The sequence below is a fragment of the Paramormyrops kingsleyae genome, chromosome 16 (genome assembly GCF_048594095.1).
Source record: "Paramormyrops kingsleyae isolate MSU_618 chromosome 16, PKINGS_0.4, whole genome shotgun sequence".
Classification (NCBI taxonomy): Eukaryota; Metazoa; Chordata; class Actinopteri; order Osteoglossiformes; family Mormyridae; genus Paramormyrops; species Paramormyrops kingsleyae.
Genome location: NC_132812.1, coordinates 6,466,487 through 6,492,470, shown reverse-complemented (window position 1 = coordinate 6,492,470; position 25,984 = coordinate 6,466,487). Strand labels below are relative to the sequence as shown.

General features: G+C 53.3%; 1 protein-coding gene across 3 annotated transcripts in view; it reads left to right on the top strand.

The window, feature by feature from the left end:
* Positions 1-25,984, top strand: part of LOC111846093 (activin receptor type-2A-like) — a 35,511-nt gene that overhangs the window by 2,294 nt on the left and 7,233 nt on the right. Inside the window, exons 2-11 of one of the 3 annotated variants that reach the window (XM_072700219.1) lie at positions 11,137-11,344; positions 11,981-12,087; positions 14,563-14,717; positions 17,068-17,091; positions 20,233-20,376; positions 20,949-21,092; positions 21,612-21,757; positions 21,998-22,112; positions 24,483-24,621; positions 24,947-25,077. In XM_072700219.1, the coding sequence (XP_072556320.1) occupies positions 11,137-11,344; positions 11,981-12,087; positions 14,563-14,717; positions 17,068-17,091; positions 20,233-20,376; positions 20,949-21,092; positions 21,612-21,757; positions 21,998-22,112; positions 24,483-24,621; positions 24,947-25,077 (1,313 nt within the window). Of the gene's footprint in view, positions 1-11,136; positions 11,345-11,977; positions 12,088-14,562; positions 14,718-17,067; positions 17,092-20,232; positions 20,377-20,948; positions 21,093-21,611; positions 21,758-21,997; positions 22,113-24,482; positions 24,622-24,946; positions 25,078-25,984 lie in introns of all 3 variants that reach the window. The other 2 variants (XM_072700218.1, XM_072700220.1) reach the window with 2 other exon arrangements.

The window sequence follows — 25,984 nt, the reverse complement described above, 5'->3', positions numbered from 1 at the left end:
AGTGGGCAGTCTGGTCTGCAATTGTCACTGTAGTGACAAAGGAACCAGCTTAATTGGACATATTTTAATTTATTACCCCTTATTTAAAGGAACTGCCCAATGAAACATGCCAAAGTGTGTTTTTTTGTGCCCATGTGTAAACACTGGAGTCAATGTTAATGCAACTGATGGAGATCAGACTGGGAATTCAGAGGGGCTTTTAGTGTGCTGCCCTTTAATATAGTTTATTATTCTGTGGTGTAACTAGGAGAGGTGCAGGTGTGAGTCGCTGGACCCTGCTGGACACTTGCAGATGAGATCATGTTCATGTTGCCTTATGTATGTGTATATCTGTGCAAATAATATGAAAATATTATCTTATGACATGAATAAATACGCTTTTTTTCTCCCTGAGAGCCAGAAAAAGGTCTGTCAGCAGTTAGCGGGAGCGCAGTACCGCTCCGCAGCCCCAGCCTGTCAGCCAGTGATCGTTTCTGCTGCTTCCCGCATCCTGCCTGGCTGAGTGCTGCTGTAACTGGCCGTGGGGGGAGTCCCCCCCCCCCCCCCCCCCGCCACTGCCTGCTGTCCGCTCCCTCGCTCCTCTGCCGCCGCTTCTGTTTTTATTCTTATGTTTAATTGTTCTTTGGGCACCGTTTACTTTCCCCTTTATAAGCCGCTTGTAGTCCCTTGTTAAACTTTGCTAGGCAAATTAAGGTAACTGGAGAGGTTACACAGCGCCTCTAATGAAGCGCTTCCAATAAAAGAGGTGTTTCGGCCGTTTATGCGATGCAAAGTGGCTTTGGGGGTATTTATAGCAGAAGGGCAGCTTTGCTCATTGCCAGAAGCGGGGGGGGGGGGCACGGTGATAAGGACAGAGACTCGCTGGTCCCAGGACACGCACTCCTGCTAGGAGCTGAATTTATCTGAAATGTTCCTCCTACTATAGTGAAGCTGGGTGACAGGTTTACCTCAAAAAGACTCCTGTAATAATAGGAGACCATGAAGAAGGTTTCCGCAGCCCATACCTTAGACACCTCACACAATCTCTCTTCATATTTTGCGTCTTCCTTAAATAGAGCTGAACAGTTGGTTAATCAAGGTATCTCTTTGAGAGCCATGTTGCATAAGGAAAGGCAATAGTATTAGATGTGTACTTTGCACCCACTTAGCTATGGATTATATTCAAGTTGCGGTGAATTATTGCCAAGTTCTTGAAGAACTGGACTGTCTATACAAGCAAGGACAACAGAAGACTTTGTCTGAAAAACAGACTTATATTTTTAGTTGATTTTCCTCAAGCTAGCAGGGACAGACTGATCACAGGAAATGGTTTTCCTTAATTTCTTCCTTTTACTTAACTCTCCACTCAGACGTGCAAGTCGCTCAGTCGTGTGTCTTTTTGCAGGATTGTGGAACATGCGCGAAATTAGCAAGGAGCTGCGTAGTGACCTTGGGGTGTTTGCCGAGCAGTTAAAATTTCATCAGACTGACTCCCGTCAGAGTCAGCGTTAACCTTTAATCGTGAAGTTTGAATAATTTTAAGAGTCAGGTGTGGCCACCTAAATATGATTGCAGTAAATCAGGCTGGTTTTAATGGTCTGTGCTTCTGACACCAAAGGTGGCCCTGGGCTGCCCCCCCCCCCCCCCTCCCGTGTGCTGGGTGTAAACAGGATCCCTGGATCCGCACTAAATCACAGCGGCATCTCTGTGGGAGAGACATTAACCACTTGTCACCTGTTTGACGGCTGCTCTGCTGTGTGAGCAGTGACTCTGCCCGGCGCTGAAACGGGCCAAAGGTTCAGCTTCGTAGCAGCGATAGTGGATCGTGTGACGGTGGAGGGTTTGCCACCCCAGGCTTCCTCCCTCCACTCCCGCTTCCCTGTGTCTTTCCTGCTTTGCTCGATAGCGCGAAGGCACTGAGCGGCCGTGATTGGCTGAGCTCACATCCGTGGCTTTGGCGAAGCTGCCCACCCAGCCAGCGATCTTTTGGGAGCTATGCCCCCCCCCCCCCCCCCCCTCACCCTCAGGCCCTCCAAAACCCAGGTCCTTAACCATGTGCTCTCTGGCAGTGCCTGCTTTCACACTAGGGGCTGCCTGGGGGGGAGCGCTATCTGGTATGGCACCTTCCAAACCAGGAGAAGGGAGAAAACCTACCTTCAGTCTGGTATTTATGTAAATGTCTAGCCCCTCTGGCTCACTCCCCCCCCCCCCCCCAGGCGGAGAGCTGGGAGAGACTGAGAATACCTCCTCTTTGAGATTTTAGGGCTGTGGCCATTTATTAGGGCAGACAGTGTGGGTGTTAGCATGTCACCTGTACTCCATCATCTCCATGCCGGCAGCCTACAGGAGGGGGCCTCAATTAATTACTCTCTTTGCCTGTGATGGGGGGGGGTGGGGGGCTTATTTCTATTTTATTCTTTTTTGGGATTTTTTTGTTTAATACAATTTTTCAAAGCATTTCTTAAAAAAGACGTGAAGACGTTGTGGGTTCCATCAGTCAGCGTGGCGGGAACAAGCGGCGCCTCTGTGCGTCTCCGGAGGACACGAATAAAAACAGCAACATCGCACAGAATTCACGCACGAGGGTCACAAACCCAGCAAGGCTCCGAAATAGAAATGGCCTGCGCTAAATTTAGACTCCGGTTCCCCTCGTTAAAAATACCTTTTGTGCAGATAAATGTGTTTTTTCCACTAGCGCTAGGCAAGATTAGCGTGGGGCAGTTACCCTCTGCCTGGGGTGTCCTGGGGTGTCCTGAACTCAGCCGCTCCCATGTCCTGCCGCTTGGGGCGTGTCCATAAACACGGCAGTTTGCGGTCAAACCTGGACTCCCAGTCTGCTCCCTCAGCCAATCGCCGGCGTGCTGGAGGTCCAGCTTTAACAGGAGATGGTGCAGCAGCTGGTGATTCTCCAGTCAGCTGACCAGCTCCCGGGCAGGAGCAGCAATCTGTCGATTGCAATTTTGAAGGCCACGCCCCTTTGTCCTGTTTTGAACCGTCCAGCAGAATCGTGGTACTTTCACGAGGGGGTCTTTGTCATCGTCGCCTCCTGCTGGCTGCCGCTCTGATTTTATCGGCCAGGGCTGCAGGCCACCGTCACCGGGCAGTGTTTGCGTACTGAATAATGCATGCAGCGCCATAATGCAATAAGGATCAGGTGCGGCTGCAGTGACAGCAAGCCCCCCCCCCCCCCCCCCCCAGCTCCGGTCTCTGGATTTTCACAAATCCCCGTCGCATTAAGCTGCTCGCTGATGAATCCACTGCCGCGGGAGGAAGTATCTCCCACTTTCCCATAGAGAGTGAGCGACGGAGCATGTGAGTCGAGTCCGGGATGCATTTCGCACCCGGGTTTGCAGGGGAGGCGAGGCGTCCGGGCCGAAAGGCCGAGCCAACAACCCGATGTATCATTCATTCATGACAGATCGGTATCACATGACAGCGCTGCTGCTCCCGCATGCCGCAGGGTCCCGTGCCCCTCCCCCGCGAGTCCTGCTGACATAGCTGATGCAGAGCACCTCGGTAGTGATCTTGATGAACTCTCTGCTGATTTTTAAGCATCGGAGCATCGTCTCAGTGGCCAAGTTTAGAGGGTGAGGGGATAGTTAGTTGGTTTTCTTCACTTCCCGTCTTACCCAGCATGTTGCCGTTAGTGCCCCCTTCAGGCAAGCCACCCTGCTCTGAATCCTGTAGCAGCACCCCCATCGTAATAATCAGTCAGCTAATTGTAAAGCCCTGATTATCTGCTGCAGTAGAGTAGCTCTTTTCTTGGGTGGGTTTACAGCTGTTGGGTTGAGGCCCACTGCACTAGAATAGCACCAATGTCATAGCGGATACAGATTATTAACACCAGATGAATAATTGAGGCTGTGAATGATTTATGCGGCCCGTGTCCAGGCACTGGGAGGCAGGGCTGAGGGAACTTGCTCAGGGAGTGTGTTCAGGCCCTGTACCGCATGGTCTGGAGGGTAACGAGCTGGTTTTGAATCCCCACCAGGGCTGTGGGGTCACAGTCAAAGGGGGGGAGTGGGATCTGCCCCACGGGCATAGTGGTTGCGTTTCATGTAAATGCCAGGCAAGTAATTAATGAAAATATCTAAGGTGGAGTGAGCAAACATCTGAGATTTAAAAGACGCTTTCTGATATGTTTCAGTCCATCCATCCATCCATCGTCCTTACTGTTTATCTGGCACCGGGTCACAGTACGACCCTTTTCACCTGCCTGCACGTCTCAGGGTGGAGACCCAAGCGATGCTCCTCACGCGAGGCGATGTCGCTCTATGTTGTCTAATGAAATATGAATGGGATCATTATATGCGAAGGTGTCTCCAGCTGCCACTTCCGAAGCAGTGGTGTGATAGTGCTGGCTTTGCTCTCAGTGGGCATTTAGGATGAAGCAGAGTATGGAAAGTCCAGGTGAGGGGAATGTTCTGGAACGTCCCGTTTATCCTGAGGCAGGAATCAGGATGGTGGCGCTGCTGGCTTCTCTAAGCTGTGTGAAATAAACATTCCTTATGATTGTTCTTAATTGTGGCAGGCTGGCCCAGCTGCAGTGCTGTCTCTGTGCTGCTGGGGGCGCTCTCACCATCGTCGTACCCGAGCCCCTCTGCTTAAGCCAAAAGACCAGAAAGCATGACCTAGATGGAGAGCGACTCTTCTGGGTTTATATGGATTTAAAGCAACCGGCCTGCAGCGGTGTCCTGGAATGGCATGTGACCCCCCCCCCCCCTGTTGAAGTCATGGATCACAGGGGCTTAATAGATCTAAGAGCAGGTTTGTGAGGCCCGAGTGAGACTGACGTGGCCACACGTGTTGTTCTCTCTGCTCCTCAAAGACACTGGTCTAGACAGACCAAACCCCCCCCCCCCCCCCATTCCAGGCCTGCTTTGATACCTGATTAAATCTGCTTGTCGTACATTTCTCATATTCTCCTTACAAGACACACACACACACACTTGTATTTTGTTCCATTTCTCCAGCAGCCATGTTTTGCTTTTTGGTAGAATCATGTCTTTTTGCACGTTCAACCTGTATGGAAAGCTCTAGAAGCGGAAAGCCCCCTGCAGGGTGCGCCGCTTCCCCCCCATTGCTCACTTTGTACGCAGTTTGAAAAGTTTGTTGCTGTTGCTGTTGTATCATTTCAAGATAAGTGCTTTGAAATGGTATGTTTTCCCTGAAGAGCAGCGATGAGATTCTGCTGATCCGTCTTCGTCTTAAAACCACACATGTGCCATTTCTTTAGTAAAAACAGTCACTCACACGCATGGAGATGTTATTCCTGGTCAGATGTCCTCCTGTGTTCCTTGGCCCGGTGAGCTTTGGCCCTGACTTGCATGCGAGCACCTCTGTGACTGTGTTCGGCCTGTACCAGGGACCTTTTTGGCTCTTTTTGACCGTAGCCTTGCCCCTGTTTGCATTGTGATTTGTGGGGTCCTGATTGTGAGCCTGCATGGTCTCTTGCTCATCTAGAAGACCCAGAACTGAGTCCCACCAGGCGTAAAAGCCCTCAGTCATAAATAGCTGGTGTGTAAGTGAGACCACATCCGGCCCTGTGATTAAGCGGTCCTCCGTCACGAGGGCGCGGTCAAGCGGTCCTCCGGTCCCGCAGTTAAGCAGTCCTCTGTGTCTCAGACTATGTTCTGTCCTTTTTTATTTCTCTTTTACAGCAGCTCTTCTGCTGATTACATCACCCACCCCCCCCCCCCCCCCCCCAAAATGGCACCACAGTCCTGTGGGTAGAGCAGTGAGAGCGCCCGTGGCTTTGTATCACGGTGGGGGGGTGCAGGGGGGGCTGGCTGCGGTCGCTGTCCATTCCAGCGGGATTAAGGGCCCCGCTTCCCCTGCTGAGCCCGGCATTTTTTTAAACCTCAGCAGGCTTTGCGGTGGGATGCTGCCCCCCCCCCCCCCCCAATGCCGCTGGCTAATCTTGCCGTTTTCTCTGGCCGCACCTGAGCAAGTGCCTTTCGCTGACGGCGATCTCCTCTCCTTACAGTGGTGGGGGGGTGGGGTGTCCTCTTTTCTTCCCCATTTGCAGTGTATGCTGTAAATGTTGCTCCGTTCGTATTTCCTGTTGCATCAGACGGCAGTGGGGGGGGGGGGGGGGTGCTGTGTAGCTCAGCAGCCGGTTCTGCGGCGTTGTGGCCCGTAGATTCACAGTCTCGTGCTGTCGTGGTATGTGGGCCGGTCCGTGTCAGAGGCGGGGTGTGAAACCCGTGCTTGGAATGTCCTGGCATGTTCTGGTAAATAGAAAGGGTATTATCAGAGCTGCAATAGCGACAACCACTATAAACATGATGATAATAATAATTAATAATAATAATGACAACATCTCAAAGAACATGGGGGCCAAGCTTCTCCGGCTGCGATGGCGACGGGGGGGTCAGTCATGCTTTTGGTGTTCAGCAGATGAACTCCTGCACAGATCACCGCCGCCCTGCGTCTGTGATGATATTAAACCGTAGAGTTTTTAACAGTGAGACGGCAGGCAGACGGCCCCCCTCCCTTCCCGGAGACCCTGCGAGTTGTAACAAGCACTTTCTGAACGTGCGGCGGAGGCATAATTACAGGATGGAGAAAAGACCCACGTAATGGTGTGTAATTAGACGGGGGTGTCTGAGAGAAAGGGGCTTTACGGGCGGGGGGGGGCGGTGGGGGGGGGGGGGGGTGATGCCAATCACGTCCTTTCTTGCCCACATACAATAGAAAGATGGGCTGGTGAGATCCCCCCCAAGTCAGAGCTTACCATCATTTATGTTTGTTTATCAGACTTGAAGTGCTGTGCAAAAGTCAAGGGAAATGCTCTAAATGGTCCTGATGTTGGTGTAAAACTATGATTTTATGGCCTTTAAAGTGTGCGGCTTAACCCTCTCAACGCCTCTCCTAAAATCACCCCCATGTTTGCAGTGATCATTCAACACACCCATGTATTTTTTGACTTGACCTCTAGCTCACCTCATATAGCTAATCAATACCTCACTGAATTATTTAACTAAGTCAGTCAATCAATTAATTGACTTTAATTAACTGGTGGTGAAATGTAACGAATCCATGGAATGGCTGGGGTGCCCCTGAGGAGAGGTTTGGGAGCTGGAGCGCTGTTCATCTAGCCGTCCAATGACTTTTTGGCAAACAGAAGAAATTACTGTTAATTTTCATGTGTTCTAATGTTACGTTTTTTTCAGAGCAAATGTATGCTTGTTATTACCCAGGTAAAGTGTTACAAACATTTTCTTTGAAAATGACTTTTGAGCAGTACTGAATGTATTTGCAGAAGCGGGTCCCTGGAGCCACTGCAGTTAAGGGCCCCTGCTCAGGGGCCAATAGTGACCCCTCTTTAGCACACCTGGGATTTTACCCAGCGACCTTCTGATTCTAGGCATATGGTCCAAACCCACTGAGCCACACAGTGATGCCAACTGAAGGTTAGGGAGATTCTGGACAAACTTTTATCAGCCAAAGCGGCCCGGAGCGGGTGGGCAGTAGGGGGCGCCGGTGCCTGGGCCGGCTGAGGCGAGTCCCATGGATGGTTTCATAGGCGTCGTTGGATACCAGGTGTTCAAATATAGCGGCACGCTGCTTTAATTTTAGCTGTGGTGAATAGCGTCTGCCGTCACGCCGAGGGAATGCGTGGCCTGCGATACAGTAGCCCCCGCCTATTTGCAGAGCTCCTGGCCTGGCCTGACCCCTCTGGGGGCGCGCTCTCTCCGCGCATCATGGCGTGAGGCCCTCCTGGACTCCGAGTGGGTGGGGGGGGGGGGGGGAGTAAGGGACGCCCTCTCTACATAAAACATGGACGGCTTGCTCGCGTTTCTAAGATCCCGGCTGTCGGGTTCGTCTCCGGCTACCAGAGCCCCAAAAAGCTCGGGGCTGAGTGTACGGTTTCTGCGTCGCCACAGCAACACGCCGGCACCCCCGCCCATCACCGTCGCCGCAGGTGACTCAGAGCCCCGTTCCGTCCGCATGACGGCGTTTTATGTCGGCTGATCTCGGCTGCCGTGATCCCGCCATCCATCGCCGCCAAACTCCATTAGCATCTTGGCGGCGGTCTGGCCGGCGACGCCCTGTGGTCGATACGTCCCAGCGCACCCGTGAGCGCGTCACGCCGTGTTTAGGTGACAGGTGACGCTTTTAATTAAGGGTGTAATAATAAACACATCAGACACTCGGATCCCTCACCTCTCGATTTCAGGGAGGCTGGACGTGCTGTCATACGTGTGTTCGCTGGCTCTCGCTCCAGCGTTCTGGCTAAAGCGCAGTGGCCCTTTTCGATTGCCCATTCCTGCTCCATTAGAGTGGTGTCTGACATGGGGGCTATCTGCCCTGTGAGCCTCCTCATGTGGTGTTTCAGCACCCGCCTGTGAGACGGGGGAGCCTCTGTCCCTCCAGTGTGAGGAATTGCACCATTATAGCTGTTTTTAAAAGATCTCTCCCGATTGATCCTCCCTTGAGTTTCCAGGCACAGGTCTGGGATCAGTGCCTTCTTCGGGCTGAGGGGGGCGCTCTCTCTCGCCTCATCTCCTGTTCAACCCGCCAGACCTGTTTCGGGCCTGAAATCTTCCTGCGGTCTCTGTGCCATTGTTATGTCACCTTAATGGTTATCTTTTGTGTTCTTACCGCGCTGCAAATTCCGGCAGGCTGTTGGCGCTCCCGTCAGCGTGGTGTGTGCCATGGCGGATTACGTTAATTCTGAAGGGCTTCTTCCTAAAAGGAGAGATTTGCTGCTGCCATTCAGATGAGTCTCCTCTGTTCACGGGTAGCATGTGAAAAAGGCCGTTTCAAACACATATCCTGCCTGGATATGATTTAGAACACCCCGGAGACATGGCACCCCCAAACAGTCATTACCCCTTTGTGAGTCGTCCTGCAGACTGCTTTGGGAACGCAGGGGGCAGGCCTCATGTCTCCATCCATCCACCTCCACGCGTTTCTCTCTTTACGTTGATGTCCTTGTTTCTGTTGTCCTGCGTTGACAGGCTCGTACGTGTGGAGACCTGTCAATTGTCATCGATAATGCAGTGGTGGGCGGGGCCTGCAGCCAGAGGGTGTGGCCCCCATGTACGCCTCTCGCAGGGATTCAGTCTTGTAAACACTCCCCCCCCCCCCCCCCCCCCCCCACTTCTAAACTCTTCTAAAATGTACCACAGACGAACCAACCAGGAAAATATCACTCATGATGGTCCAGAATTCAGTGTTTCAAAAACTTTATTGTAAATAACAGCAAATAACAGAACAGTTAAATATAATGTACGTACAAAATACACCATACATAGGAGACACTGCGCACCCACTTGCCGTGAGCCTTGCATGGTCAGCTGCCCCATTCTTTTACCCATCAGTAACATCCTTTATTAGGATGCATGGCTCTGGGATGTGCAAGAAATGCAACCTGCCATCACATTGAGGGCATTGGGAGTTGGGTGCTAGACTATGAGTCACCAGGTGGGGGCGCCAGTACTGAGTGAGGTAACCAGCCAGTATAGATTTAAAGGGGCATCTGAGGGTCCATCCATTTGTTTTCTGAAACCGCTTATCCTACTCAGGGTCACAGAGGGTCTGGAGCCTATGGGTGCAAGGCAGGGAACAACCCAGGATGGGGCGCCAACCCATGGCAGGGCATACTCACACCCCCTGGAGAACCCGAAGAAACCCCATGACAGGGCATACTCACACCCCCTGGAGTACCCGAGGAAACCCCATGACATCCCATGGCAGGGTATACTCACACCCCCTGGAGAACCCGAGGAAACCCTATGACAACCCATGGCAGGGCATACTCACACCCCCTGGAGTACCCGAGGAAACCCCATGATAACCCATGGCAGGGCATTCTCACCCCCTGGAGTACCCGAGGAAACCCCATGACAACCCATGGCAGGGCATACTCACACCCCCTGGAGTACCTGAGGAAACCCCATGACAACCCATGGCAGGGCATACTCACACCCCCTGGAGTACCCGAGGAAACCCCATGACAACCCATGTAACCTTAGTAGAGACTTGAACCCGGGTCCCAGAGGTGTGAGGTGACAGTGCTAATCACTGCACCACCATGCTGCCACTGGCAGTGGGAGCCGGGAAGCCCCACGGCAGGCCCACGCGTGGCTCGCAGAAAGATGCGGCCTCCTGCTTTGGTGATGGCGCCCCCTGCAGTCCCCCATGTGGACTTGCACCTTGTTTATTCGGGAGCTACTCCAACAGTCTCATCCTATGACCTGCCCCCCCTCCCAAAAAAGTGCAATTAATCAAATAATAAAGTAATAATCACTAACAACAGAGCAGAGTGCTTCACTGCCTCACCCCTCTACCCAGAGAGTGTGTGTGCGTTTGTGAAAAAGAGGCAGGTGCTTAGGTCAGTGCGTGTCCATGCCAGGCATTCCCGTGCTGTTCATGCTCTCGTCTACAATATGTAAAAGATAAAGGAAAAACTGAATCAAACTGGCGCTAACCGTCTGTGCCCAGCAGGGCGGCGGTAGATTCTTCACCGAGTCCCGTGCTTTTAATCAGCCCTCTCCCACACCCGCACCCCCACAGCTACCTCCTGTTGATGTTCCCCCCTCCTCAAATTAATTACCGGCCTGAGCTCATATGCTCTGCTGGGGCATGATGGGAAATGCTTTCCGCCCCTGATTGCTGCTGGACCTTGTCCTGTACACACTGTGCTCCAGTGTGTGACACTCCTTCAGAGCGACGGAGTAGCTTCTGGGCTGCCAGCCAGGTGGGAGGGGTGTGTGTGTGTGTGTGTGTGTGTGTGTGTGTGTGTGTGTTTGAGGGGGGGTTGCGAGCAGGCCGAGCTGCACACGCTGAGAAAGAGGCTGCCACAAAGGCCTTGTATGGGGGGTGGGGGGTGCTGCTGGAGACTTACTGTGAAACCCCCCCATGCCAGCCCTGCAGGTACTCCTGACCTCCAGGAGGCCCTTAAACCCTGCCCCCCCATGCGGACACACCCGCCCCCGCTTGTGCACGTGTTTGTGACCTCACTGACAGCTTGTTTCCTGTTCATGTGACAGTCACCCCACCCCATAAGCCATCAGGAGGGGGATGTGAGCCAGTATCTGCTAGGTTGAGGGTTCGAGACCCAGAACCACGTGCTTCCCTGTCGGCGCCCTGAACCTATAGATGTACTGAGGTGTCGTTCCTACCGCCCCTCCCCCCCCCCCCCCCCAGGTGCTATCCTGGGCCACTCGGAGACGCAGGAGTGTGTGTACTACAATGCCAGCTGGGAGAAGGACCGCACCAACCGGAGCGGCATTGAGCCGTGCTTCGGCGAGAAGGACAAGCGGCGGCATTGCTTCGCCACCTGGAAGAACATGTCGGGCACCATCGAGGTGGTGAAGCAGGGCTGCTGGCTCGACGACGTCAACTGCTACGACAGGTACCTGACCCCCCCCCGGGACCCTGATTTGGGGGGGCAGTTATTTATGCCGTGAAGTGCTGAAAGAAGCTGTTTTTTTCCCTTACGCACATTTTTACTCAGAGCCAGGAATTCAGCGGTAATTGGCAATTAGGGAGTGTGACTGATCGGGGGTGGGGGGGGGGGGCTGGGGGGTGAGATGCTTGTGATGCGTGTGTCTGACCCATTCACACACACACACACACACACACACACACATACAGGCATGTGGGCGGCAGCCTCTGTCTCTGGCTCTGTCCCGACATCCCACCAGCTTCCGTTTTTTCCGGCCGTGAGGATCTATCCTGCTCCCCCCACCCCATATGGGCACAGCCCCCCCTCAAAATGAGCCACCCTATCAAGCCATGTCCCACATGCAAGGTGCCTTGTGTTGCTGCTCCCTCTCCAGCCCCATAAAGTTATTCCCCCCAGACAGGGTATGGGGGGGGGGGGCACATGCTGATTAAAATGGCTCCCACCTCCCCCCTTTTTATAGACTGTGTTTCCATGGTTCTGGATGCTGCGTGCCCTGTGATGCCGCACTAGCCGGGGGGGGGGGGGGGCTGCCAGTAAGGGTTGCTAGCCGTTGACTGCCATGCCTCTGCCCCCCCATAGCAGTGAGTGCGTGGAGAGAAAGGAGAGCCCTGACGTGTTCTTCTGCTGCTGCGAGGGCAGCATGTGCAACGAGAAGTTCTCCTACAGCCCAGAGACACAGCCCGTGCAGAGTAAGTGTCCCGCACTCCTCTTGTGAGCTCAGCCCCGCTGAGGAAAAATGCTGATCCTGGGTCAGGAACGACGCCCCCTGTTGGCCTGGACCCAGTTCGGGTCCCCGTGCTCTGAGCTTTTGTGTGAGAGTGACTTACAATTCACAGATGTGCCCTTTTGTGCAGCCGGCTCAGTCACAGGTGAGTGCCCGGAGCCCCCTGTTTGTATTCCCCCTCCCCGGTGCTGGCACGCGGTCGCCTCGCTGTTAATCACCTGATGGGGCTCTGAGGGAGGGGGAGGGGCAGTGCCAGCCGCCATTGGCCGGCTGTGAGTCATCGTGGATCGTCAGATAGCACTGCCCACCTGCCCTCCCGCCTTTCGAGGGGTGTTAGCGTAACAGATGGGGCGTCGCCAAAGCTCTTGATTAACTTTTCTGCTATTTATCGCCTTGGCCGCTTGTGCGGTTGGGGCCGGGGGTGCCTCAGGGTGTGGGGTGGGGGGGGGGGGGGCTCTTTATCCCGCTCTCACAGTGACCCCTGCTGGCCCATGTTCAGACCCACATTCTACTTTGTCGTCTGCTTTTCCTCTTCCTATGTCCCTCGAGAAAAATAAAGGTGGAGGGCAGCTTGGTAGGACGTGGAGTCAGGGAGAGCCCCCCCATAACCCCACGCCACCTCTCCGATCTCAAAGCCACAGTGTGTGACTGGCACGTTTAGCACAGGGTCAGAGAGCAGGCCGAGCCCCCCCCCCCACCGTCCTGTCAGCTGCCATGGAAACCCTCGCCAGCTCGCCGCTTCCTCCGCAGCCGTGACTTCCTGCTGCCTCCCGGCGTGAGGCGTGCGGTTGTGTTACTCATGGCGCCGGGCCGGTGCTTCGCCGCGCCGCCGCTTTCAGAGCGTGTGAGTCTCACGTGTGACGGTTGTCATGGGTAACACATCTTCAGGCGACTTTGCGGTTACTGCTTCCGAATGTGCCGGTCCCACTCGCTGTCTGGGAGTGCGAGGGGTTGGATTTAGGTTAGGGTTCGAGTCCCATTTTTACTGCGTTTGTTGACGCGGTGAGTAGGTATTAGTTAGCGTGCTATGACCCTGTGTTAAGGGGCAGCAGGCCAGACTGCCCCCCCCCCCCCCCCCACAACTTTACTGTAACCCGGACCCAACAACACAGCCTGCTGTGGAGGGGGCCGTTTCATTAATGCCGTTGGTATTCCTGGGGGGGGGGGGCACTGCACTGGAGTTCTCTGGAAACATGTTATCTGTGAACCTCTTTCTTGCTGGGTTATGAAAGGATCTTGTAAACACAGAAGATTCCAGCTAAGGCTGGGACATCGCTTGCTCTCTGTGCCACTGCGAAACAGGCTATGATGACAGGTGATGTTCAAGTGGCCTGTGTTGTGTGTCTGTGGGTATGTATGTGCTTTTGTGTATATCTGTGCCTGTGTGTGTGTGTGTGTGTGTGTGTTAGGGTTAGGTTTATATTACATTGTAGGGACCAAATCTCCCCCAGTATGTAATAAAAACCTGTTTTTGTTTGGTTACTTATGGTTATGGTAGGGGTTAAGGTTGTCATAGTTACTGTTAGCATTTTTCCCATAGAAATGAATGAGCGGTCCCCATAAAGATATGTTTACCCTACATATGTGTGTGTGTGTGCTGGAGTAGTCAGCTGAGGACAGGCTGCTGTTGACTCCCTCGAGAGGGCAAAGATACGAGAAGTTTAAAATTATTCAATTAACTGTGTGCGAGTTCAGTCCCAAGCGACGCTGTGAAGAGACGCTCCTGTTTTCCGCCTGGGACCCAAGGCCCATTTTAGCAGCTGTGGGCGTCAGCAGAGCGTCACTTGGCCTGCTTACGTAACGTGGGCTCAACAAGGATGAGGATGGTGATGGAACACTGGTATGAGGAGGACGTAATAGGGACTGCCTTACGACGTGCTACGGCAATACCAGTATGTGAGGAGGGTGGAAATGGGGAGCTGATGAAGATGGTGAGGAGGACACAATGGGGACAACAAAGAGGACGCACTGAGGACGGAGATACGAGGAGGACAGCTACGAGAACGTGACAAGAACATGACAAGGACAGTGACGAGGGCGCGACTAGGACCTTGACGAGGACGGTGATGAGGTCGGCTTAGACCAGGGGTGGCCAGTCTTTGTTCGAAAGGCCCGGTGTGTGTGCAGGTTTTTGGGGTAACCTTTAGGTGAGCTGTTCAAACCCAGGTGTGAGGACTCTTTAGCCAGTCAGTCCACTAATTTAATTAGGGAGCTGCAGCAAAAACCAGCTTATCCAGCGGCCCTTTCTGGATAAGACTGGCCACCCCTGGCGTAGACGATGTCCGAGAAGGTGTCCCCCGTGTGCTTGGAGGATTCCTTGCCCCTCTTGAAGCACGTTTCTCTTTCCTCGATCGGTTTATAGTTACATCTGACCACATCTGGATTGACTGGGTTCTCCTCTCTCCTCTCTCCCTCTCCCTCTCCCCCACTCCTGCCTTAGCCACTTCGAACCCATTCACCCAGAAGCCCCAGCTCTTCAACACTGTGCTTTACTCGCTGGTGCCCATCATGGGTCTGGCCGCCATCATGCTCTTTGCCTTCTGGATGTACCGCCACCACAAGCTGGCCTACCCCCCGGTCCTGGTGCCCACACAGGTAAGTCCAGGCACGGCACTGTGGATGGAGGAAGCTTGATGCCCCTCGGGGCCTGAAACGTGGCCCACAGGGTTTGCCAGGGTATGTCTTTTGGGGGGGCGTACTGGCGCAGCAGAGAGAAGCCCGGGGGGGGGGAGGAGGCGAGGGCCTGGTTTGTGACATCCCGGACCGTGGGTGGCACAGGGAGTCTCTGAGGACAGGGGGGATAGCGTCCTCAGGGACATAGTGACAGCAGGTTTATTAATTTGAGTTCTTTCACAGACAGAGCAGTGAGCTCTAAGTCATGGGTCCAGGTCCTTCAGTTGGGTCTTGCCGCCCTCTTACACCTGCTGAAGTCAAAGCTCATCCAGAATCATCTGTATTTTTTAATTTTCTGTCTACCCTGTGAGAAGCGCCCCCTGGTGGCTGTGGCGTTACCCCACGGTATAATGAAAGGAGTGTGCGCGTCTGCCCGTGTTCCTCCTCCAGGCTCCGTCCTTCATCTCCCTGCTCACGCTAATTGAGATGCCTGGTAATCGATGGGCCTTAATTAGGAGTTACCGCAGCCATTCGGGAATCCAGCAGAGAGGCTGCCGGGGAATTAACGGGGGCTCGTTTTGTAAATGCTTTCTGGCGTACCTTAAGCTTGATGGCTGAATGCACACCCAGCCTGAGCTGCATTGCTGTGGTCTCCCGGCGCTTTGCACCGTCCGACCCCAGGAGGGGCCGGGTGCAAAACGAGCCACTGTTTCTGGATCAGTGCACGTCTGCCTGTTCCCTCGATGACGGTGACATTAAAAGAAGATGATGGGTGTGTAATTGGTGCCACAGCACCCTGTCGCCGCCCTGCTGTTTGCAGTTGGTCTGTTTTATCTGTGGGTTTGTGTACAAGTCAGTTATGAGGGCTGTTTCATTTTCAGGGAATACAGACAGAGATGCTGTGTGTTTTGACCATGTGACCACACACCACATCACATTCACGGTTTGAATGCTGTTTCCCAATGGATGACCTGAAGGGGGCACTCTTAGACATTGAAGTTCTTCTGTCCTGCTTCCGCTGGGCAGTTAATCACCGCTGGTGGTTTAAGTCCCCTTGGAATGACTCCGCTGTCACCTGGCCCCTGACCAAGCCTCCAATCTGTCTTCATCATCTGGTATTTTGTGTTGAGGGAGGGGCTAATGCAAATGAACCAAGCCCCTCACGCCTCTCCCCTGTGCCACCCGCCCCTTCATCATTTGATCTTCCCTATGCCCTGCGGCTGAATCGTCTCCATCCAATACGGAGGGGGGTGGCAGAGAGCACAAAGAGAGAGATAATGCTGGCTGTCTCGGGGGGTGCGGCAGACGGGCTGGCGCCATGCCAGGGCGCATCATCATGTAATCAATAATGCATCATCATGTGCGGGCGGCCCTGCTGCACTCCTGCAGGTGATCCCTGACACCCCCGCCCTCCGAAACCCCCTCCCCCCCTCACTGCGGCATCGTGTCCAATTTGCCTGGATGATGCGAAGCAGCTTACAAATTGCTTTTGTCACACTTTAGTGTTTTTTTTTGTTTAAAATTTCTTTCTCCGAATGCTTACCTAAATCGTGCCTAATTGAGGGGTAGCTGCGATTTCACTGTTGCGCAGATGTTAATTTCATCCCTGCTGATTGGGGTGATGTCGTTGGCATCCAGACAGCCAGGCAGGGGTGTCCGGGCCTTTCGAGGTGCCGTCACTGCCACTTGGCCATTAGTTCCGTATCATTCTTCATCGTTTCGGGCATATTTACCATCACATGTAGTGTCTTTTATGCTAATGCTGTAACCATCACCGTAAAGCAGGTGAGGCAGCACCCCACGGAGCGTGCAGCGAGGTGCTGAGGAGGGAGGCCGCTGTGGGGCCGACCAGATCTTACCGCTGATGGGCTTTTGAGTGGCTCCGTCTTGAGCACTGCCAGGGTGCTGATGAGAGATTGGCACCGAAGCCCCGGGCCACAGACGGTGAGGTTTAGGGTCACGCCAGGCCTGATCCCCTGATCGTGGCATGAGAGACAAAACCAGGACCGCAGTTCCACTCGCTTTGTGGTGCTGGCATCAGCACCAGGCTGCACTGGGCGCAGGGACGCCGTCGGCCGGGTTCGGCTCTGATTTCGCGCTGAGGTTCACCTCTCCCGGTTTTCCGTGGCGTTGAGGAAGGTGACGTGGGACGTGCCAGTCTGGTCCCCGGGGGACGCCCTGCATCTTTCCTCCCTGGGAGCGGGGGGTTGGTGTGGTGGGGGAGAGCTTCTGACCCAGTCACCCATCACCCGCCTGACAAACAGACAGTATCTTGCCTTCATCCCACGGTTGCTGAAATAGTAACATTCTCTCGCTTTCCTCCCTTCGCCAGCAAGCCTTTCATATCATGATAGAGGTAAGACATGTTTAATTAACTCACCGGCGTCTCTGTGGGCCCAGCCTGATAACCTGGCCACCCCCCCACCCCTTCCCTGTTATCACCTCGCCGTGCTCGTGTTTTTTGTTTCCCATGAGACCCCCTGCCCTCCCACGCTTTTATGTTATCATTCTTTTATTAAGATTTTTATTATTTGAGCTGTTTTGAGTTTGAATCATCTTGCATGGATGTCCTTTTCACCTCTCACTCCATATGGCCTGTGAAGGATGGGGTCAGTGTATGTGTATGTGTGCCTACATGAGGCAGAGTGGGGGGTCATGCCCTGAATGAGCCCTGGCGCCCCCTGGTGGTAGCTGTGTTCTTCATTTTTTTTTTTCCTCCAATTTGATGAAGTGAACTCCAGAATTGACATTTCATAACATTCTGAAAAGATCCTGTGTGCCTGAGCAAGCTTCCCTTCCCCCGTACATCCATAAAATTCAGCTGAGGGGAAATTAAGAGCCGTCCGTGTCCGTGTGCTGAATCGCACAGGTGCCCCATATCTTTCATATTCTGTAACCAGCCATGGCTTCCAGGGAACAGATAGCGGGTGTGAATGACAGAAATATGTTGGGAAATTTCATCGCCTGTGTGTGTGTGTGTGTGGGTATGTATATATTACATTGTGAGGACTAAATGTCCCCATAATTAAATAAAAACCTGTTATTTTGACCTTGAAGGAACATTTTTTCGGTCTCCACAAGAGGAAACTGAATTTTATAAAAATCTGAAAATGCCAAAATCTGTATAAAAAAACTACGAAAAAAGTCTTGCATCTTGTTTGGTTACTTATGATTAAGATTAGGTTAGGTAGCGGTTAAGGTCGTCATGTTGTGATTAGAGTTATGCTCACAGGAGTCCCCACAATGACATATGCCTAGATACCTGATATATATGTGTGCGTTTCTGTGTGTGCGTGCACGTGTGTGTGGGTGTGTGTGTCCTCTCTGAGTTATGTCTGTCTGTCAGAAACGCAGTGTTGAATACATTAAAAAAAGAGAGTATTAGTTATAGTCACCGCATTGTAGTGTCAGATATACTGTCGGTTATAGTCAGTATGTGAAATACCCGTTTCAGGGGGTCTCATGGGTTAATTGGGGGTGTCGGACCCCCCCGTATTTCGCACACTGGTTATAGTGTTAGTTATACCTCTACTTATTGCGTTATATTGGCAATACCGCTCCTTTGAAGGATTGGTTATGCCATTTATCATACCACTAGCTGTACTGTTTGTCTGTACACCTGGTTATACCTCTTGTCCGTACCGCTGGTTGTACCGCTTGTCCGTAGCCCTGGTTGTACCGCTTGTCCGTAGCCCTGGTTGTACCGCTTGTCCATAGTGCTGGTTGTACAACTTCTCTGTAGCCCTGGTTGTACCGTTTGTCCATAGCCCTGGTTGTACCGCTTGTCCGTAGCCCTGGTTGTACCGCTTGTCCGTAGCCCTGGTTGTACCGCTTGTCCATAGTGCTGGTTGTACAACTTCTCTGTAGCACTGGTTGTACTGCTTGTCCATAGCCCTGGTTGTACCGCTTGTCCGTAGTGCTGGTTGTACCGCTTGTCCGTAATGCTGGTTTTACCGCTTGTCTGTAGCGCTGGTTGTACCGCTTGTCCATAGCTCTGGTTGTACCGCTTGTCCGTAGCCCTGGTTGTACCGCTTGTCCGTAGTGCCGGTTGTACAACTTGTCCATAGCCCTGGTTGTACCGCTTGTCCGTAGCCCTGGTTGTACCGCTTGTCTGTAGCCCTGGTTGTACCGCTTGTCCGTAGCCCTGGTTGTACCGCTTGTCTGTAGCCCTGGTTGTACCGCTTGTCCGTAGCCCTGGTTGTACCGCTTGTCCGTAGCCCTGGTTGTACCGCTTGTCCGTAGCCCTGGTTGCACCGCATGTCTGTAGTGCACGTTATTTAGCTGATTATACCTCTTGTCTCTAATGCTGGTTATTCCGCTGGTTATACCTCTTGACTGTAGAATTGTTTGTACATTTTGCTTTTTAGTCCCTCATCATCACTTTCGCCTGCAGGGCTGAGCCTAAGCAATGTCAACACTGTTACCCTGACCTGAGTGACACACTGTGGGCCCCCCTGTCATTGCCGGCCCGTCCGCTCTTGGTATAGGTCCCTCCAAATCTCGCACCCCCTCAGAGGGGTGTGCACCGATCCTTTTATTTCTGGCTCTCTTGTGCATGCTGTTTGTGTTCAGTCACAGCTGCCGAGAGCCAGTCGATTTTGGGTCGCTTATCAGCGGTTCCCTCTGTTATAATGACGGTTGGTAAGTACATCCCAGTGCTTGGTTCTCTTAGGTTTTTATCTGGAGTGACTTGGAGAGCATTTATACGTATGCTTCACCCTCTCTGCACTGTCTTGCCAATGCAGTTGAGGTCCCTTCATCAAAGGTTCTGTAGAACCCAGCTCTCATTTTTAGCCGAACTCGATATTCTTAAATTCCAACTTCCCCCTCTCATCTGACAGGTTCATTTTAGGACTCGGTAGTATTACATCACTCTGAATCGGGTTATGCTGTTTTTTTTTCTCTTTGCAACACATCAGAATGATTGTTGATGTACTCCCGCTTCCCCTCACCATTACCGAGGGCCCGCTCGATTTCGGGGTCCTGCAGTTCTCAGCTGGGTCTGGTGCACGTGTGTGTGTGTGTGTGTGTGTGTGTGTGTGTGTAAATATGAGATGTAGTTGCCTCCCTCCTGGGTGGACAGATGTCACGCCCCCCCCCCCCCCCATTCTCGGGAGCACTGCGTGCCTCGGATCTGCGGTTCCTTGGGTTCCATGCTGTCTCACACTGTAGCACTATGGGCCACGTGCTTCGCCGCCAATCTGGGTTATGTTAATGCTCCTGCAGAGGTGAGAACAACCAGAGAGGAGCGCTTCTCATTTCTTATTTTTTAATTTATTTTCTGGCAGTCGCGTACACCCGAGAGAGCAGCCAGTGCTTTTGAACCGTCAGGTTATTCATCGTGAATATGGTGGTTGTCTGCTCTGCCGTAGGACCGTGGTGACTGGGCAGAGAGTCACACTCGCAGAAATCATCATGGTTTTATCCAGGTTACCGTGGTCACGGATTGCAGCACCAAGCTTGAGTGGTGAAGTAACATTCCCCACTTGTCTTCCAGGACCCGGGACCGTTGCCCCCGTCCCCTATCCTGGGACAGAAACCACTGCAGTTGCTGGAGATTAAGGCCAGGGGGCGCTTCGGCTGTGTGTGGAAGGCTCAGCTGCTCAATGACTATGTGGCCGTCAAGATCTTCCCCCTCCAGGTACGTGGTCCTGGTGATGACAAGTCACACGTGATGTTTTCATGCTGCCAGTTAGGCGGGATCGCGAGCACTTTGAATGTTTCAAAATCCCGCCACTGCATCAAGAAGAGCTCCTTTGACCAAGTGCAGCCTCCCAGTGCCTCTTTCTTAGACTCCTTCACTGTTTCTTCCCGCCTCCGCTCTCAGATCCCACTGCTGCGTAGCTCGTATAGATTATATGCCAGCGGCACATCAAAACATTGCGTTCTTCACTGTGGACAAAACACGCTATCCCTGAAACGTGTCATGCTTCCCTTCCATAAACAGAAATGCTTCTCCCATGATTTTGTGACTGCCACTCATGGCCAGCAGGGGCACTGATGAGCATCAGCACACACTGGTTAATGCAACACTGGCTTTTGGATGCCAGCAAAACAGAACCAGTGTTTGTCCCCCCCCCCCCCCCCCGGCGGATCTCCTAGGGCAACTGTGCTTTCATTCGCGCACTGTCTGTCACTCTGTGGCAAACAGTCACCGCCCCCCCCTTTCAGGTCCTAAGCCCCCCCCCCCCCCCCCTCCCTGACCCTCCACAGGATAAACAGTCATGGCAGAACGAGTATGAGATCTACAGCCTGAGCGGCATGAGGCACGACAACTTGCTGCAGTTCATGGGGGCTGAGAAGAGGGGCACCAACATGGACATGGAGCTTTGGCTCATCACCGCCTACCATGAGAAGGTGAGCGCCGGCTCCCCCTGCAGGAAGGCTCAGCATGATGCCAGACCTGGCCGAAACCAGGGACCTGTACTACGAAGCGGGGTTATTGGCTTATCGGGGTAACCTGTCGGGTTTAAGGTAGTCTGGGCAAAATGTAAGTGAACGAATATGAAGTCACTTCATTTACTTACTTACATTTTTCCCAGACTACCTTATATCTGACAAGTTACTCCGATAAGCCAGTAAACCCTCTTCATAGTACAGGCCACAGGAAGAGCTTGGTCAGAGATAACATGATAATCTGCTTTCCTGCGACCACACCCTGACATGGTTATATAACAGATGCTCCTAAGAGAGCTTGAGGGATGGGGTTCATTGGCAGAGGTGAATTTTTTTGCATGCAGTCTTGCACAGAAGGTGCAAATACAGTGCCGACTGTGTACCTCTGCCCCCTGGTGGTTATCAGTGGCATCTACAGTTATGCAGTGTTTTTTTTTTTTTTTTTTTTCCTTCGGTAATGAATGCACATTTCCTCCCCAGGGCTCACTGACTGACTACCTGAAGGCCAACGTGGTGTCCTGGAATGAGCTCTGCCACATCGCCCAGACCATGGCCAGGGGCCTAGCTTACCTTCACGAGGACAGACCTGGTCTCAAGGACGGACACAAGCCTGCTATTGCACACAGGTATGCGGCCTGTCATCTGACGGTGCTCTTGTCCCTCCCCCAAGCTTCTCTTACTGGCTGTCAGAGACGTGCTTCAGCCCCCAGTGCTCCACCAGCTCCTTGCTGTAGTAAAGTGCAGTTAACAGGTGCACAGTTTGTACGCACTGCCTCGGGACGCGCTTCTGCCTGTGTCTTTATTGAGTATATAGCCCCCCCTCCCAAAGATGCTCTTCATCACACATGGGTGTGTTGCCCTCGCAGGGACATCAAGAGCAAGAACATCCTCTTGAAGAGCAACCTGACAGCCTGCATCGCCGACTTCGGCCTGGCGCTAAAGTTTGAGGCTGGGAAGTCGGCGGGGGACACTCATGGGCAGGTGGGTTAGGGTTAGGCTTATAAAGGTGGGCGGATGGGCATCGTCCTGGGGGGGGCAGGTTAGTGTTAGGTTTATAAAGGTGGGCGGATGGGCATCGTCCTGGGGGGCAGGTTAGTGTTAGGCTTATAAAGGTGGGCGGATGGGCATCATCCTGGGGGGGCAGGTTAGTGTTAGGCTTATAAAGGTGGCCGGATGGGCATCATCCTGGGGGGGCAGGTTAGTGTTAGGCTTATAAAGGTGGGCGGATGGGCATCATCCTGGGGGGGCAGGTTAGTGTTAGGCTTATAAAGGTGGGCGGATGGGCATCGTCCTGGGGGGGGCAAGTTAGTGTTAGGCTTATAAAGGTGGGCGGATGGGCATCGTCCTGGGGGGGCAGGTTAGTGTTAGGCTTATAAAGGTGGGCAGATGGGCATCGTCCTGGGGGGGCAAGTTAGTGTTAGGCTTATAAAGGTGGGCAGATGGGCATCATCCTGGGGGGGCAGGTTAGTGTTAGGCTTATAAAGGTGGGCGGATGGGCATCATCCTGGGGGGACAGGTTAGTGTTAGGCTTATAAAGGTGGCCGGATGGGCATCATCCTGGGGGGGCAGGTTAGTGTTAGGCTTATAAAGGTGGGCGGATGGGCATCATCCTGGGGGGGCAGGTTAGTGTTAGGCTTATAAAGGTGGGCGGATGGGCATCGTCCTGGGGGGGGCAAGTTAGTGTTAGGCTTATAAAGGTGGGCGGATGGGCATCGTCCTGGGGGGGCAGGTTAGTGTTAGGCTTATAAAGGTGGGCAGATGGGCATCGTCCTGGGGGGGCAAGTTAATGTTAGGCTTATAAAGGTGGGCAGATGGGCATCATCCTGGGGGGGCAGGTTAGTGTTAGGCTTATAAAGGCGGGCGGATGGGCATCGTCCTGGGGGGGGCAGGTTAGTGTTAGGTTTATAAAGGCGGGCGGATGGGCATCGTCCTGGGGGGGGCAGGTTAGTGTTAGGTTTATAAAGGCGGGCGGATGGGCATCGTCCTGGGGGGGGCAGGTTAGTGTTAGGTTTATAAAGGCGGGCGGATGGGCATCGTCCTGGGGGGCGCAGGTTAGTGTTAGGCTTATAAAGGTGGGCGGATGGGCATCGTCCTGGGGGGGCAGGTTAGTGTTAGGCTTATAAAGGTGGGCGGATGGGCATCGTCCTGGGGGGGCAGGTTAGTGTTAGGCTTATAAAGGTGGGCGGATGGGCATCGTCCTGGGGGGCAGGTTAGTGTTAGGCTTATAAAGGTGGGCGGATGGGCATCGTCCTGGGGGGTCAGGTTAGTGTTAGGCTTATAAAGGTGGGCGGATGGGCATCGTCCTGGGGGGGGCAGGTTAGTGTTAGGCTTATAAAGGTGGCCGGATGGGCATCGTCCTGGGGGGGCATGTTAGTGTTAGGCTTATAAAGGTGGCCGGATGGGCATCGTCCTGGGGGGGCAGGTTAGTGTTAGGCTTATAAAGGTGACCGGATGGGCATCGTCCTGGGGGGGGCAGGTTAGTGTTAGGCTTATAAAGGGGGGCGGATGGGCATCGTCCTGGGGGGGCAGGTTAGTGTTAGGCTTATAAAGGCGGGCGGATGGGCATCGTCCTGGGGGGGCAGGTTAGTGTTAGGCTTATAAAGGCGGGCGGATGGGCATCGTCCTGGGGGGGCAGGTTAGTGTTAGGCTTATAAAGGCGGGCGGATGGGCATCGTCCTGGGGGGGGCAGGTTAGTGTTAGGTTTATAAAGGCGGGCGGATGGGCATCGTCCTGGGGGGGGCAGGTTAGTGTTAGGTTTATAAAGGTGGGCGGATGGGCATCGTCCTGGGGGGGGCAGGTTAGTGTTAGGTTTATAAAGGCGGGCGGATGGGCATCGTCCTGGGGGGGGGCAGGTTAGTGTTAGGCTTATAAAGGCGGGCGGATGGGCATCGTCCTGGGGGGGGCAGGTTAGTGTTAGGCTTATAAAGGCGGGCGGATGGGCATCGTCCTGGGGGGGCAGGTTAGGGTTAGGCTTATAAAGGCGGGCGGATGGGCATCGTCCTGGGGGGGCAGGTTAGTGTTAGGCTTATAAAGGCGGGCGGATGGGCATCGTCCTGGGGGGGCAGGTTAGGGTTAGGTTTATAAAGGCGGGCGGATGGGCATCGTCCTGGGGGGGCAGGTTAGTGTTAGGCTTATAAAGGCGGGCGGATGGGCATCGTCCTGGGGGGGGCAGGTTAGTGTTAGGCTTATAAAGGCGGGCGGATGGGCATCGTCCTGGGGGGGCAGGTTAGGGTTAGGTTTATAAAGGCGGGCGGATGGGCATCATCCTGGGGGGGCAGGTTAGGGTTAGGCTTATAAAGGCGGGGAACTGGAGGGGTGTTGGCGCCAATTTAACCCCAGCATGTGTTCCAGGTGGGCTCCCGGCGCTACATGGCCCCCGAAGTGCTGGAGGGGGCCATTAACTTCCAGCGTGATGCCTTCCTGCGGATAGACATGTACGCCGTGGGCCTGGTGTTGTGGGAGCTGGCATCTCGCTGCACGGCCGCCGATGGTAGGGGCTGGGCCTTGCTGGAGGGGGCGGGGTCAGGGATCCACCAACCCCGAGGTCATGCCCACTGCTGGTGTGCACGAGACAGGGGGGGACGCAAGTTCTTCATCATGACGAGGGGGTCTGTTCCTGTCCTGTCCTGTCCAGTTTGAAACAAGACCCTCAGTGATGTGCTCTGTGGAAGACTGTTTGTGTGGTTTTGTTTATAAAAACAGAATGTGAACACGCCTGAGTATATGTACCTCTACAAGCATCATAAATGTGTCCATGTAGTGATCAACACGCCAGCTTAATGTCGCCTCAATTTTCCCCCATGTGCCCCCTGCAGGTCCAGTTGATGAGTACATGCTCCCGTTCGAGGAGGAAGTGGGCCAGCATCCCTCCCTGGAGGACATGCAGGAGGTGGTGGTCCACAAGAAGCTGCGGCCTGTGCTGAGAGAGTGCTGGCAGAAGCACACGGTAAGCGCACAAGTACTGAAGAATAGCCAACTACTCAATGCCCATGAGTACAGTGTAAGTAACCCAACTACTCATTGGCCATGAGTACAGTCTAAGTAGACCAACTACTCACAGGCTATGAGTACAGAATAAGCCGCCCAACTACTCATTGGCCATGAGTACAGTCTAAGTAGACCAACTACTCATTGGCCATGAGTACAGTCTAAGTAGACCAACTACTCATTGGCCATGAGTACAGAATAAGCAGCCCAACTACTCATTGGCCATGAGTACAGTCTAAGTAGACCAACTACTCATTGGCCATGAGTACAGAATAAGCAGCCCAACTACTCATTGGCCATGAATACAGTCTAAGTAGACCAACTACTCACTGGCCATCAGTACAGAATAAGCAGACCAACTACTCACAGGCCATGAGTACAGAATAAGCAGACCAACTACTCACAGGACATGAGTACTTGTTGTTTGTAGTTTGTGCTGTGCTTTAAATTAGTACGGTGGTGTGTTGATTGATGTGTTAATGTGACATTTTTACCTGCATTATCTCCATTAGCTGACAGCCAGTGTGTGATTATATATATTTTGTTTGAAATTATTGTTTGCTAGCTTATAATTAATAGCTTACAGTCCAGCCTCGTGATGGAAACTTGCTCAGTTCAACTGCAAGTTTAACAGAAAGAGGTCTCACTTTGCTTCAGTACGATTTTATTGTATGTCTGCGCACAACACAGATGCGTTTGGGTATAGTGCCCTCCTCAGTGATGCGTTTGGGTATAGTGCCCTCCTCAGTGATGCGTTTGGGTATTGTGCCCTCCTCAGTGATGCGCTTGGGTATAGTGCCCTCCTCAGTGATGCGTTTGGGCATAGTGCCCTCCTCAGTGATGCGTTTGGGTATAGTGCCCCCCTC